Raw genomic sequence first — 14,596 nt, forward strand, 5'->3', positions numbered from 1 at the left:
CACAGCACCTCGCCCGGGAGCTCCGGCGAGCGGCCCGGCCTCGCCGGCGTCGACCTCGCCTCCCAACTCCGGCCGCCTCCGCCGCCACGTCGTCTCCGGTCATCCCCTCCGGCGAGATCCGGTGGATCGGGACGAGATCCACCGGGATCTCATCCAAACGCGGCCCCTCGATCCGGATCTCCTCGTCCCGGATATCCTCATCCGCCCATTGACTTTTCCGGAGGTATAATTTCACTAAGTCCCCGAGATTTCCATGGTTCATATGCCCATGTTCATCACGTCGTAACTTTGCATCCGTAGCTCCGTTTTGCGCATGTAGCATATCAAAATGTTCGTCTCAGAGAGCACATCATTTCATCTCATTGCATCATTTCCATTTGAGCTCATCTTGATGCCCGAAATGCTGTTGGAAGAGTGCTATTTGAGTCAATTGTCAGATCTGCTGCACGAAATAGCTATTTGTCATTTTTGTCATGATTATTGTGTGCATGATATGCCCATGATCTCTACATGAGTTTTGTTATATGTTTTGCCATCTATCCAGAGGTGCAACCCATGTATTTTTGCGATGTGTATGGTAACTAGCACAACCTTGCAAAGTGGTGCATTCGTTAATGCTGATTTCAGGGACTTAGGATTTCTCTAAGTCCTTGATCTGTTTTTATCAATATGCCATATGTTCATGTTGTTTCCTAGTGATCCGTGCCTCTTTTGAGGATGATCAGTAAGGATGATTTGTTAATCTTGTAGTTCTCTATCCATCCATGTCTTTGTTTGAAATTATGGAGCACCCTAGCTTGAGTCAATTGAGCTCTACTTTTGCTATTTTGTGAATCTGGGCAGATTGTCTACTTGTTAGCGATTTTGCCGAGGATGTTGTAGTTGATCCGTGCATGCTATGTTGTTGTTCTTGCCATGTCTAGCTTATATAATGTGTATTCTTGAGGGGTGTATGGTTAGATTGTCATGACTTGCTCTGTAGTGAGTGCATCGAGCTCGTAAACATGCCTACTTGATATCTGTTTCAGCATGCTCCAGTTTTCTCTAAGTCTGTGATCTGATTATGCTTTTGCCATGTTCACATGCTTGAAATTGTATTTTCTGATCCCTTTTGGCTCAAGGTCACTAAGGGACTTTTGTTAAGCTCTTTGAGTAGCTCCATTCCATGCTTTACTTTGCCATATTAAGTTCCTGTAGCATATTGTTTTATTGCTCCAACGAGTGCTATCTGATCTGAAATTCCAGACAAGTGTTAATTTCACTAGGTCTGAAATCTGTTTACCAATTGCACTTTTGCCATGCTTGTTTGAACCTGTTAATGGATGAATTAGCCGTAGCTCAGTGTTTATCTTTTGTTAAGCATCATGAATGGATCCCTGCCATGTATTTTGTTGTCATGTTTGGGTGCTGTAGCATATTCATCTTGTTGCATTTAGATGGCTACTTGCTGTAAATCGCAGAACGTGGTCATATTTGAATTGCTTGCCATTCCCAAACCGTAACTCAGATTCCGGCGTTCTTTATATCGTTTTCAAGCGATTTCATCTCATCTTTCCAGTGGCACACTTGGATTTCCAAGTTGAGGCCAGGTTCATGCATTCCTTGCCAAATCATGCATATGCATCGCATACCTCATCCCGCATACCATATCATGTTCATGTGTTGTTTGTTTATTATGTTATGTGCTTATTTCTGGTGTTTGCTTCTTCGGGTTGGTTCCAGTAACGTCGCGTTGTGAGGATCCGTTCGACTATGTCCGTTTGTCTTCTTCATGGACTTGTTCTTCTTCCTTGCGGGATTTCAGGCAAGATGACCATACCCTCGAAATCACTTCTATCTTTGCTTGCTAGTTGCTCGCTCTTTTGCTATGCCTATCCTGCGATACCTACCACTTGCTTATCATTCCTCCCATATTGTTGAACCAAGCCTCTAACCCACCTTGTCCTAGCAAACCGTTGTTTGGCTATGTTACCGCTTTGCTCAGCCCCTCTTATAGCGTTGTTAGTTGCAGGTGAAGATTGAAGTTTGTTCCTTGTTGGAACATGTTACTTGTTGGGATATCACAATATATCTTATTTAATTAATGCATCTATATACTTGGTAAAGGGTGGAAGGCTCGGCCTTATGCCTGGTGTTTTGTTCCACTCTTGCCGCCCTAGTTTCCGTCATATCGGTGTTATGTTCCCGGATTTTGCGTTCCTTACGCGGTTGGGTTATAATGGGAACCCCTTGATAGTTCGCCTTGAATAAAACTCCTCCAGCAAGGCCCAACCTTGGGTTTACCATTTTCCACCTAGCCTTTTTCCCTTGGGGGTCGCGCATCCCGAGGGTCATCTTTATTTTAACCCCCGGGCCAGTGCTTGTCTAAGTGTTGGTCCAACCTAGAGCACCGTGCAGGGCCATCCCTTGGCAACTTGGGTTACGTCGGCTTCTGTACGCTTAGCTTATCCGGTGTGCCCTGAGAACGAGATATGTGCAGCTCCTATCGGGATGTCGGCGCATCAGGTGGTCTTGTTGGACTTGTTTTACCATTGTCGGGGATGTCTTGTAGAACCAGGATACCGAGTCTGATCGGAATGTCTCGGGAGGAGGTCTATTCCTTCGTTGACCGTGAGAGCTTGTCATGGGCTAAGTTGGGACTCCCCTGCAGGGTTTTGAACTTTTGAAAGCTGTGCCCGCGGTTATGGGCAGATGGGAATTTGTTAATGTCCGGTTGTAGATAACTTGAACCTTAACTTAATTAAAATGAGTCAATCGCGTGTGTTACCATGATGGTCTCTTTCTGGCGGAGTCCGGGAAGTGAACACGGTGTTGGAGTTATGCTTGACGTAGGTTGTTTCAGGATCACTTCTTGATCATACTTTTATCGACCATGCTTTGCCGTCTCTTCTCGCTCTCATTTGCGTATGTTAGCCACCATATGTGCTAGTCGCTTGCTGCAGCTCCACCTCATACCTTTTACCCTACCCATAAGCTTAAATAGTCTTGATCGCGAGGGTGTGAGATTGCTGAGTCCCCCGTGACTCACAGATAATTCCAAAATCAGCTTGCAGGTGCCGAGGATACCATGCAGATGACGCAACCAAGCTCAAGGAGGAGCTCGATGAAGCTTGTCCTTTGTGTTGTTTCGTTCTAGTTGATTAGTAGTGGAGCCCAGTCGGGATGATCGGGGATCTGTGTAGCATTTGGGGTAGTCTTCTTTTATTTTGGTTCCATAGTCGGACCTTGTGTGTATTTGGATGATGTAATGCTTTAATCATGTAGTTGTGTGAAGTGGCGATTGTAAGCCAACTATGTATCTCTTTCCCTTATGTATTACATGGGTTGTTTGCGAAGATTACCTCACTTGCGACATCGCTTTCAATGCGGTTATGCCTCTAAGTCGTGCTTCGACACGTGGGAGATATAGCCGCATCGAGGGCGTTACATGGGGCTGAAGGGGCAGGTGGCTCCATCCCGGTAGAGGTGGGCCTGGGTTCCCGACGGCCCCCGACTGTTACTTTATGGTGGAGCGACGGGGCAGGTTGAGACCACCTAGGAGAGAGGTGGGCCTGGCCCTGGTCGGCGTTCGTGATTACTTCAAGATAACACGTTTAACGAGATCTTGGTATTTGATCTGAGTCTGGCCACTGGCCTATACGCACTATCCAACTACGCGGGGACAGTTATGGGCACTCGACGTCGTGGTATCAGCCGAAGCCTTCATGACGTCAGTGACTGAGCGGCGTGCACCGGGTTAGACTGGAACGCCTGCTCTTGTATAAGGGAGGCTAGGTCTGCTCACCGGCCGCGTACGCAACATGCAGGTGTGCAATGGGCGATGGGCCCAGACCCCTGTGCCATAGGATTTAGACCGGCGTGCTGACCTCTCTGTTGTGCCTAGGTAGGGCTGCGACGTGTTGATCTTCCGAGGCCGGGCATGACCCAAGAAAGTGTGTCCGGACAAAGGGGATCGAGCGTGTTGGGAAATGTGGTGCACCCCTGCAGGGAAGTTAATCTATTCGAATAGCCGTGATCTTCGGTAATAGGAGGACTTGGAGTTGTACCTTGACCTTATGACAACTAGAACCGGTTACTTAATAAAACACACCCTTCCAAGTGCCAGATACAACCCGGTGATCGCTCTCTACCAGGGCGACGAGGGGAGGATCACCGGGTAGGATTATGCTATGTGGTGCTACTTGGTGAACTTACTATCTACTCTCTTCTACATGCTGCAAGATGGAGATGGCCAGAAGCATAGTCTTCGATAGGACTAGCTATCCCCATCTTACTCCGGCATTCTGCAGTTCAGTCCACATATGATACCCGTATTCCATTTGATACCAATGCATACATTTGTAGTGTAGCTCCTTACTTGCGAGTACTTTGGATGAGTACTCACGGTTGCTTTGCTTCCTCTTTTCCCCGTTTCTATACCCGATTGCTGCGACCAGACGATGGAGCCCAGGAGCCAGACGCCACCGTCGACGACGACTCCTACTACGCTGGAGGTGCCTACTACTACATGCAGGCCACTGACGACGACCAGGAGTAGTTTAGGAGGATCCCAGGTAGGAGGCATGTGCCTCTTTCGATCTGTATCCCAGTTTGTGCTAGCCTTCTTAAGGAAAACTTGTTTAACTTATGTTTGTGCTCAGTTATTGTTGCTTCCGCTGACTCGTCTATGATCGAGCTCTTGTATTCGAGCCTTCGAGACCCCTGGCTTGTAATATGATGCTTGTATGACTTATTTTTATTTGTAGAGTTGTGTTGTGATATCTTCCCGTGAGTCCCTAATCTTGATCGTACACGTTTGCATGTATGATTAGTGTACGGTTGAATCGGGGGCGTCACAAATTTGTTATGAAGTTTTCAAAGTGATGGTCAAACGGTTAAAGAGTAAAGCATAAGACAAGCAAATTGGTTTGGGCGGGAATGAGTGTTTTAGGAAACTAGGGGTAAACCTGCTGAGTGTGACCCAACTAGGGGCATAAAACCAATTATCCCTAAAACAATGTTGGGGCAATCTCCACAACTCAATTGGAAGCTTCCATACCACCACGAAGTTCACCACGATGGATGTAGCTCCGAGATGATCTCTTTCATCTAGGGTGCTTAAGACCAAAGAGTAACAAGATTCAAATGAGAAAGTATTGGGGAATCAAATTTCTTCGGTGGAAGTGTAGACCTAGGTCTCCTCTCCCCATCCCTAACAAACCAACAAGTTTGATAGGATAGAGAGAGAGAGAGAGATCAGGCAAGATAAAGCTTGGGCCAACAATGGAGGAGAGAGAGGCAAGAGACAGGTGGGAGGTGGAAGAAGCTCCTCCTTATATAACTCCCCCAAATCCAAATGTTATGTGCAGAAATTGTACTAAGTGGTAGTACTGCTCCAGAGAGTGGTACTACCACTATCCCTTAGGAAATCGCATAAATGTCAGGGAGTAGTACTGCTCAGCAGAGTGATAGAACAGTGGTCTCCCTTAGGGCAGCATTGCAACACCTGGGTGGCACTAGCGCGTGGGTGTCCGGTAGTACCGGATACAATAATATAGTCAATACTTCCAGACCACTGCCGCTCCAGTACTGCACCCTTCCCGAAGGGAAAATCCCTAGAGTGGTAGTAGGGTCGACACTTGGAGCGATAGTGTCGCTCCAATAGAAGAGCGGCACTACCGCTTTAGTATGCGATACTATCGACTGGGTATGCCAGCATAAGTATTGCTCCCACAGGGGAGCGGTGCTACCGCTATGCATAGCGGTACTACCGGGTGCACAATTTTCGCACTAAGTTGGACATGGGTTCTCTCCTCGAAATATTGGGAAAGTGATGTGGGTGCAATATAAATTTTGTGTACGTGCTTTGATTCCACCCCCTTCCAATGCAGACCCCCTCTTAATACTACGGATTTCTCACAACCAAAGAAATAAAAGCGTCAGAAACACTGTCTTCGATTTTTCCTTCCAGAGGGGAACCTAACTGACTTGTGCCATTAGAACATTCCTGTGTAGCTCAAGCACACGGTTAGTCCTAAAATTTTGTTGTCATCAACACGAAAACACTTAGGGAGGAAATGACCTTTCGCCCTTCGGAGCGAGGTTGACTCATGTAACACGGCTAGGCACGGCGGCAGACCATGGCGACCGCGCGGGTCACACACTACACTGCAACCACGCGGTGGTGATGGAGAGGCTTGGTGGTGCTAGATATAACATTCCGCTATACGATGATATGGAGTGATGAAGGGAACAGAGCTAAATATATAGGAGCTAGAATAGCGGTGACGGTTTTACAATGAAACTGCCTCGAGTACTTCCGAACTATAGGGCAAAACTATTGCATATGGTTTCAAAGTTCCATCCGCTTCCGGCACAAAAATAACTGACTCCACTAATGTATTACATGCGGCTTTGTATCGCCCTGCCATAACTGCTTCTGGGGCTCGCCGCTAATGGTCGTTTTTCTACTAGCGGTACTCGGACTACATGCACCATTGTTGTTGCATACTTATTCCGAAAACGTTTTTTTGGATTCTGTAAGCTCTTTCTATTTTTGGAGGAACAATGTTAATCCTTGTCATGTTTTCTCTTTCATTGGTTGTCCTTGTCATCGAACTTGCTCATGTTTGACCTCTTATTGGAGAGAAGCCATTCTATTAAAAATGCTCAAGTTTGTGGCTCTCCCTGTAGGTTGTCCTTTAGTGGCTATTGACTCTCACATTCTCTTGCAAACCTCCTTGGGTGGTCCCTGCATTACTCACTAGAGTTCTTCGCTCCCCGAGCCCCGCAATACCGATAGCAGAGACCAATCCGACGAGCCCCCGCCCGTCCATCACCTTTGCCATGTTCATGCCTAATTGTCGACAGTGTGACAATTTTACAAACGACCGATGTATAAATGAGTGATGGGAAAGACAAAAGCAAAAGGGGATTGAGATTCTCCCACGTCTCTCCCTCCCCATCCCTCTCTCTATCTCAGGAGTCCCAACAAAAATCACCTACAATAGTGTAGATTATCTTATCCGCACGGTCTAATTCTAAGCGCCTGAGATGTGGGCACTCTAAAGTGCCCGGTGTAGAATTAGATTTTGCGACCATTTCATTACTTTTCTTTTTCTTTATCTTTACTTACTTAAAAAGAATGTAAGGTTTAATGTTTCACTTTTCTTCTCGCAATCCCTTCGTCCAACCTTTCTCGTATGATAATTAATTATCTTAATTTATTTGCCTTCCGAACCAATTTTACTTTAATTTACATACCAACCCTCGCACGGGCATGATTCGTTTAACATTTATTTTACACAATCACATTAATATGGGCAAATAAATCACAAGATAACATACTAAAAAATTTATAAGGAAATAATAAACCCTGAATGTTTGGATTTTAAGCATGTCAAACCGAACGCTTTTCATGGCAACTTTAGTTCACACGTTATTGGCAAACACGACAATTTTTTAACAAAAAAACGAATCGGGACAAAGTTGCCATGTCTTAATAACAAAAGTTGTCACCTTAAGTCAACTAAAATTGTCATGAAAAAAATGTTCGGAATGAAATGCTTAAAATCTGAACCGTTCGAAATTTATCGGGTTCTATTTATATCACATCGCAATGCATGGGCATTGTGCTAGTAGTTCTTATAAAAAAGAAAGCCAGGATTGCAAATTCTTGTTATTAACGTGAATCAACATTTTGGTTAGATGAGACTCGGGATTAACTTTTCATAACAATCTCATCGCATATCTCACTGAACCTTATCTAGTTGTTCAACATTTTTGTTACTCCTAGACGTGCGGTTTATTTAGATAGCCTTCTTCCGCATCCGCAGACTGAAAAGGCGCCAGATCCACCGCAACCTCCCCGTTTTCCCTCCAAAAAACATAGATGCGCGGCAAAAAGAGGGCATTGTCGCCGCCGGCCGCCGCCGTCGATGCCACGGCAAGGCTCCAGGACCGGCACCTCGCCGAGATCCTCCTGCGGCTCCCCTCCCCCGCTAGCCTCGCGCGCGCCGCCGTCGTCTGCCGGCGTTGGCGCCGAATCTCCGTCTCCGCGGCTTTCCTTCGCCAGTTCCGCCGCCTCCACCCGCCCCAACTCGTCGGCTTCTTTATCTGCAACGGCGGTTTCCATGTGGAGAGGGTCGGCGGCCGCCTCGTCGGCCACATACTCGACCCCACCTTCCTCCCGGTGCTCCCGCCGCCTCAGGGCGTCGGAAGGGCCACCCAGCGCTGCATCGACTTCTCCCTCCGTCGCGTCCCCGACGTGGACCACTGGACCCTCGCTGACGCCCGCGACGGCCTTCTCCTCCTCAGCTCCACCTTCAACGATCGCATGAGCATCCCGCGCAACTTCGTCGTCTGTGATCCCTTGTCCCGCCGCTCTTTCCTCGTGGAGCACGCGCCGACGTATCAGCTCGACGGCGAAAGCGCCTACCTCGGCGCCGCTCTGATCGTCGTGGACGGCGGAGCCAGCTCAAGTACCCTCTCCTTCGAGGTGATCCTCGTGACCTACTTCATGTTTGGGCCGCGCCTCTGCGTCTTCTCCTCGCGCACGGCGCAATGGAGCGTTCATCCCGAAGCCAGGTGCGGCAAGTCCCTGATGCCGATGCTGAGCGGGGTGGGCGACCCCGCGCACGCCAATGGCTGCGTGTACTGGGTAATGGACGACGAGAGCGAGGCGTACCTCCTGGTGCTCGACACGCGCACAAAGGAGTTCTCCACCACCATCAAGCTGCTCGCCAGCATGCGGGAGCAGTACGACGGGAACATGAGAGTCATGAGGAGCGAGGACGGGGAGCTCCGGATCGTGGGCATGGCTTGGAGGGCGCTCGCGCTCCATATCTGGCATCTCGATAGGTGCAGGAGCAGGAAAGGCCGATGGGTGAGGGAAGAGGTCCATGAATTGGCCACGTTCCAGGGTGTAATTGAGCTTTTTGTGGACGGCAATGGCGGCAGTACTAGGATCATGGATGCCTGCGAGGGGGTTGTTTTCCTCAAGCAGTTTGGCTCTGACTGGGTGTATGCTGTGAGTCTGGAGGACAGGAGGGTGGTGAAGCTGCCGCACAAGAGGTTCTCCTCTGGACCTGCACTTCCTTAACGGATGGCATTGTTCCCCCCCTTGCCGAATCAGGCCCAAGGTTAATTTCACATCAACTACTTGTTTTGCTTCTACTCAACTATGAACTACGTACATTCAACAACAAAAAAGGTAATGATGATCAGCGAACGTTCATTGGGAGGGATGACAATTGCAAACATTTCGATATCAACTTTAGTTGTCATGAGGATGACAATTTTAGTTTGCAAGCACGGCAATTTTCTGGCGAAAAACAAAACTGCAACGGAGTTTCCGTTGCCATGCTCACCGACTAGAATTGACATGCATGCCAACACAAATTGCGATCAAAATGATACGTAAATGCTATCCCTTCCAGCGAACGTTCACTGGCTGTTGGAGTCCAAAAAAAAACTACGCACTACATTCATAAACATTTTTATGGAGTACTATTTTGCGTAGTTATATTAAAAATTAATTGCAATGCTCAAACAGTTGTTCCTTCACAGAACTAGTACTCATATTATGTGTTCATTTCTTTGGGATTATTTTCTAAGAAAATGTCAAGGACTCAGAGTTGTACATTGAGAATTATTAAGGTCCTTCTAATTTATTTATTTATTTTGTAAAAGCCAGAAAATAAATGTATTTAGCGGCTCTACAATCTTGTTTGTTGTAAAAAAAATGCCTTACATGAGTCACTTGACAATCTGATTTGTAAGCTATGCTGGTTCTCTGGACATCAATGTTGACTCCCAGAATTTTTGTCTATGGAACAATTTGTTCTACCAGTAACTAACAAAGGAGACTTATGGCTCTGCCTTCTACTCCCTCCGTTCCCAAATATAAGTCTTTCTAGAGATTCCAACAAGTGACTACATACGGAGCAAAATGAGTGTATCTACACTTTAAAATATGTCTAGATACATCCGTATGTTGTAGTCCATTTGAAATGTCTAAAAAGACTTATATTTAGGAACGGAGGGAGTATATCTGACGAATTTGACCAGTGCATAAACAAAGTGAAAGAGGTGGACTAGTAGAAAAAAATACACTGCCAAACTTTCTTTCTTTCAATATCCTTGCTATTTATTCTTTCAAATTAGCATTCTTTTGCGCATAATTCTACAAATGGTGCATCTATATGTATATTGTGATCCCAAATTATTTGACTATTATAATATCTTATTCATGTTTTAATACACACCACTTCTTGCTCATAGTTGCATTTCCATAAATTGAAGCACAGCAAATGGATAGCTTTATATCCTTTGCAATCTTTGCTCCAAGTTTTTTTTACAGCATAGTCTTCGCTCTGTCGCAGTTAGTAAATCTCAACCAGCTGTGATATTATTTCACTTGAGAGAAATTTTGTTGTGATGCCAAACCTACTCGTCCTTAGGATCATGTAACTTGTAAGCGAGCTTGCACCTAGCTGTGCTATTTTAAGCTTAGCATCACCTGTTCTATCCTCAGTTAGGATGCATGTTTGGCTTTTCATGGACAATTTCCTTAGCCACATGCACATGATTCCAATTTAATGCACTGCTTGTTTGATTTTTCAGGCCAAGATGGATAAGCTTCTACTGGATCATGGATGAAGTTGACGCTGCGTCATACTTATGCCTACTATCATCACGCAGAATGATTAAGTACACGGAAAAGAAACAACAACTTGTATTCAGGGCCAAAAAAAGCATCAAACTAGTATGATACTTTATTCTTGTTCAAAATAGCTGAACTTACTACCAAGCTGTAGGAGGCATACGGTGCAAGATTTGTCGCTAGAACTTTTGTTCAGGTGGTAATCTTGTGGATCGACTACCATTTTACATGTTTCAAAATGTATGAACCCCATACTTTTTATCTATTGTTTCTGAATGTCAAGATCACGTGGATCATCTTCATAGAATTGTTCACCATGTTATCTGAACTCCACGTGGTAGCACATGAATGAGCCATTTGCATCCATCATGCCCACAAGGCCTGCTTCTGACTACTTTAACTTCCCTAGGACATCTGGTATCCCCTATATTTACAAAGCACTTGGAGTTTGGAAATATTTCATGTTCGAGCTCACTCTGCATCAGTTAGTGATGCACGCCAAAAGGTTAAAGCCATCTAGTACCCTATCCTCATCTAGTGTCTCTAGTATTCCTTTCAAACTTTTATTGTCACAGTATGGGGGCTGAGCACAATTTGTTGGTCACGGTAAATTATGTGGACGTTCCAAAGATAAATCTGTTGTCTTCCAAACTTTTCACAGTTTTCAGCATCATATTTCTTGATGTTTTAAAAAAGCATTTCCACTATGCAAATGGACAGGGGAGGTGGGTAATGATTAATTCTTCTTTTTCAGCAACTGTCGTTTCACATCTCGTGTCTTGTCCTTGTGGACACATATAATGGTTCGGCCGAGATCAGACATCACTACATAGTAGTATATCACTATATCTTGTTAATGTAGCTCACATTGGCATTGTGAGCCTAGCTCATTTGGTTGAGAAGTGACTGTACAATCTCAATGCTCAGTTTCATGTCCTTATGGATGTGAAATTGGGATCTTGCCTTTTCCCCCCAAAAAATTCCCTGATGAAGCAATGAAATTTTCCGGTGGCTCAAAGGGGCATGTTCTCCCTATCAATGCAACCAGATACTGTTGATGCCTATCGATGCTAGGAACCAACCCTACCCTCGGAATTTTGATCTAATCGTCATATAAAATTGACATGTTCTAGATCGCAAAAATATTTTCATTTTAGAGAACAAAGATGAGAGGTGTAGCAAGTTCTGAACCCAAACATTAGCCGATAAGAACACAAACTGAGGCAATTACTCATCTCAAGTATGACATGAAAGCAGCACGCTGTACGACACTTGAAAATATTATTTCGCATAAAAACACCTTATTAATATTGTTTCAAATGTTGTTGTTACATTCAAAGGGTGCAATCCCCGGAACCACCCCAATTTGCATGTACTCCACCGTCTTGGTCTGATTTGTGAGCAACCGAGTAGCACTTCGGATTTTCTACGGCCACGTCAAACTCGCGAGACATTGGAGTCACGAGCTGGTGATCTCTTGTCACAATTTTGATGTTCTTCACATAGGCTGCTGTACCATCTCCCTCTGAAGCAGGGTGTCCGCTACCCATGGGTGGTGGCTTATATTTAATTGTAGGACCTTCAACCAAACCACCCCAGTAGCCAACAGTACCCTTCGATTTCAGGTAACCGAAGAGTTCACCTGGCCAATATCCGACTACAGTGCCCTCCTTGCCGAATTTTACCCACCAGTTTGAATTTGTATCCTAACAAACAAAAAGTTCCAACCCGAGAAGTTAAACAAAAAGAACATATGAAAGTACATACAGAAGCATATATACAAATAAAGCTCATTAATGTTGAAGAGCGGGTGACAAAAGTATTGGTACTGAAGATGTTTATATGAATCAAGATGAATCGACATTAACCGCCGTTAATATATATTAGAATTGTCTCCGAGAATGTTGGGGCAAGAAAATCCTTACTATGAGCCATTATAAAAAAGTTTGGATTTTAAAATTATTTCACATTTCCCTCAGTAAATTGAGCTTTATAAAACACAACATGCCATAAAAACCATGTAATTGCACAACCGAACTGTAAAACATGTAACTTTCCTAGTCCCGGCGGTAAATCTAAGTTAAGAATTATGCCATGGAAAAATAAATGATTCTAGGAACTTTCCTTTTTGGTGAGAAGATAATAAGATAATTTGTAGTTGTAGTATTATTTTTTCGTCAATGTAGTGTGAACTATTAACCTCTCTCTCTCACTCTCTCTCTCTCTCTCACTCTCTCTCTCTCTGTGTGTGTGTGTGTGCGCGCGCGCGCGCGTGTGTAAATTATGTTTCTAACATTTTGTAAATAAAAAATACAAAAGAAGATGCATGGCAAGCCCAATTATTCATAATACGTCAATCTCTCATCGATTCCATGTTCACCCTGCCATATCACAGTTTTATGAAAACATGTGCGTTAAGCCTTTTAGTTTTATGCAAAACCCACCATTACAACATTAGAGATTTCTTGATAATGTACAGAGGTAGCTACCTGAAAGTGGACGACCATGGGGAACACTGGTGTCCACGAGCCATAGTTGACATGCAAACTAGAGAATATATAATTTATTTAGGGTGTGATTTGTGAAATCAGTAATTATATTGGCACACGTCACTGCCTAACCCTAGGTTTTGTTGATGGTCTTGACCGTAAAATCAAGGTCTTTCAATATTTCCAAAATTTTAATTATTAAATAACACTCTAACCCAAGCGATGAGAGAAACTCCACAAAAATATCAAGCAAAGGAAATAAAAATAATATTAAAAAATGAAAGATAAAATAAAAAGACTGCTAAGCACTAATCTTTTGTTAGTTGTTACCAAATACACAATTGAAAAAAAATCATGGTAGGTTGTTTATACTGTGCGTAAAAGTAATACCTGATAAACAAACGTGTTCATATGAGCTTGTGGCCCATCGTACTTCGAGATTGGCGATAATTTCCCCCCTAAAGGTATATTTGGACTCGTATGTATAAATCCAGGGCATTTTAGATCAAAGCATTGTTTTTGTCCATTGTCCTATAGAGCGAAATCATGTAAGTTTCCATAACATTTATCAGAATTCTGACATACATAATTAAACTTACTGCTTACATAGAAAATATGAAATCTAGCAGCCTTGTCACCTCCGTTACTTTGCCAAACCTAAAACAAAATAGAAAATATCAATTGTGATGTAGAATTTATCTTGCCAAACTTAGAACAAAATAGAGACCATGAGTTGTCATGTGGAATGTATCTCAAACAAGCAGAGAAGCTCGTATTTTACTAAAAGGCACACATGCGCAAACATACCAGTGTGTCACGTGATGGATTACCAACATGGCATACATACTATAAAATGTATAACGTCCTTACTATAGAACTTAAGAAGAGGGATATAGTTTGCATGCATGTATACAACAATTTGATGGGGGGACAATGCGCAAAAATAAGCAAATCTGATTATAGTCGTATAAACTGTCGATTCAACATACATGCATTTTTAAATGAACAAAAAACAGTTTTTCAGTTACACAAAATTTACTTACAAACCAGCCGACTCCAACAGCATTGGTATGCTCCCTATCAAAAGAATAACCACTTATTATAGTTGTAAGCCCTCCAGATTTATCTTGGGTACCATATACTTCTGGGTCATAGACATTTATTGATACGGTAGTTCCATAGATGTCTTGGCCTCTGCTAAGACCTGCCAACTGAACATTTCTAATATAAAGTTAGACCAAAATAATGGTAGCAACCTTGCAGTCGCAGAAACATGCGTGGGTGAGTGAGGTAAATTTATATTCCCTTCATCCCGAATTGCTTGTCGCTGAAATCGATGTATGTAGACGTATTTTTAGTTCTAGATACATCACTTTCTATCCATTTCTGCGACAAGTAATTCGGGACGGAGTGAATATCATTTAAAAAACAGTTGACAAAAAGGGACTTCATATCGATCATAATT

At 44.0% G+C, this 14,596-nt stretch overlaps 2 protein-coding genes across 2 annotated transcripts in view; one reads left to right on the top strand and one right to left on the bottom strand.

Annotated features, from left to right (window-relative positions):
- Window positions 1-7,870: 7,870 nt before the first annotated feature.
- Window positions 7,871-10,887, top strand: LOC119299462. The gene is made up of 2 exons (XM_037576690.1): window positions 7,871-9,119; window positions 10,603-10,887. The coding sequence occupies exon 1, from the start codon at window positions 7,871-7,873 to the stop codon at window positions 9,077-9,079; it is 1,209 nt and encodes a 402-aa protein (XP_037432587.1). The 3' UTR covers window positions 9,080-9,119; window positions 10,603-10,887.
- A 1,083-nt stretch (window positions 10,888-11,970) lies between these two features.
- The window catches only part of LOC119297235, a 3,957-nt gene continuing 1,331 nt past the window's right edge, over window positions 11,971-14,596 (bottom strand). The window contains exons 4-7 of the mRNA XM_037575106.1: window positions 14,175-14,342; window positions 13,738-13,788; window positions 13,522-13,662; window positions 11,971-12,348 (exon numbers count right to left, since the gene is read on the bottom strand). Coding sequence (XP_037431003.1) covers window positions 11,977-12,348; window positions 13,522-13,662; window positions 13,738-13,788; window positions 14,175-14,342 — 732 coding nt within the window. The 3' untranslated portion in view covers window positions 11,971-11,976. The remainder of the gene's footprint in view (window positions 12,349-13,521; window positions 13,663-13,737; window positions 13,789-14,174; window positions 14,343-14,596) is intronic.

The sequence above is a fragment of the Triticum dicoccoides genome, chromosome 5A (assembly GCF_002162155.2).
Source record: "Triticum dicoccoides isolate Atlit2015 ecotype Zavitan chromosome 5A, WEW_v2.0, whole genome shotgun sequence".
NCBI lineage: Eukaryota > Viridiplantae > Streptophyta > Magnoliopsida > Poales > Poaceae > Triticum > Triticum dicoccoides.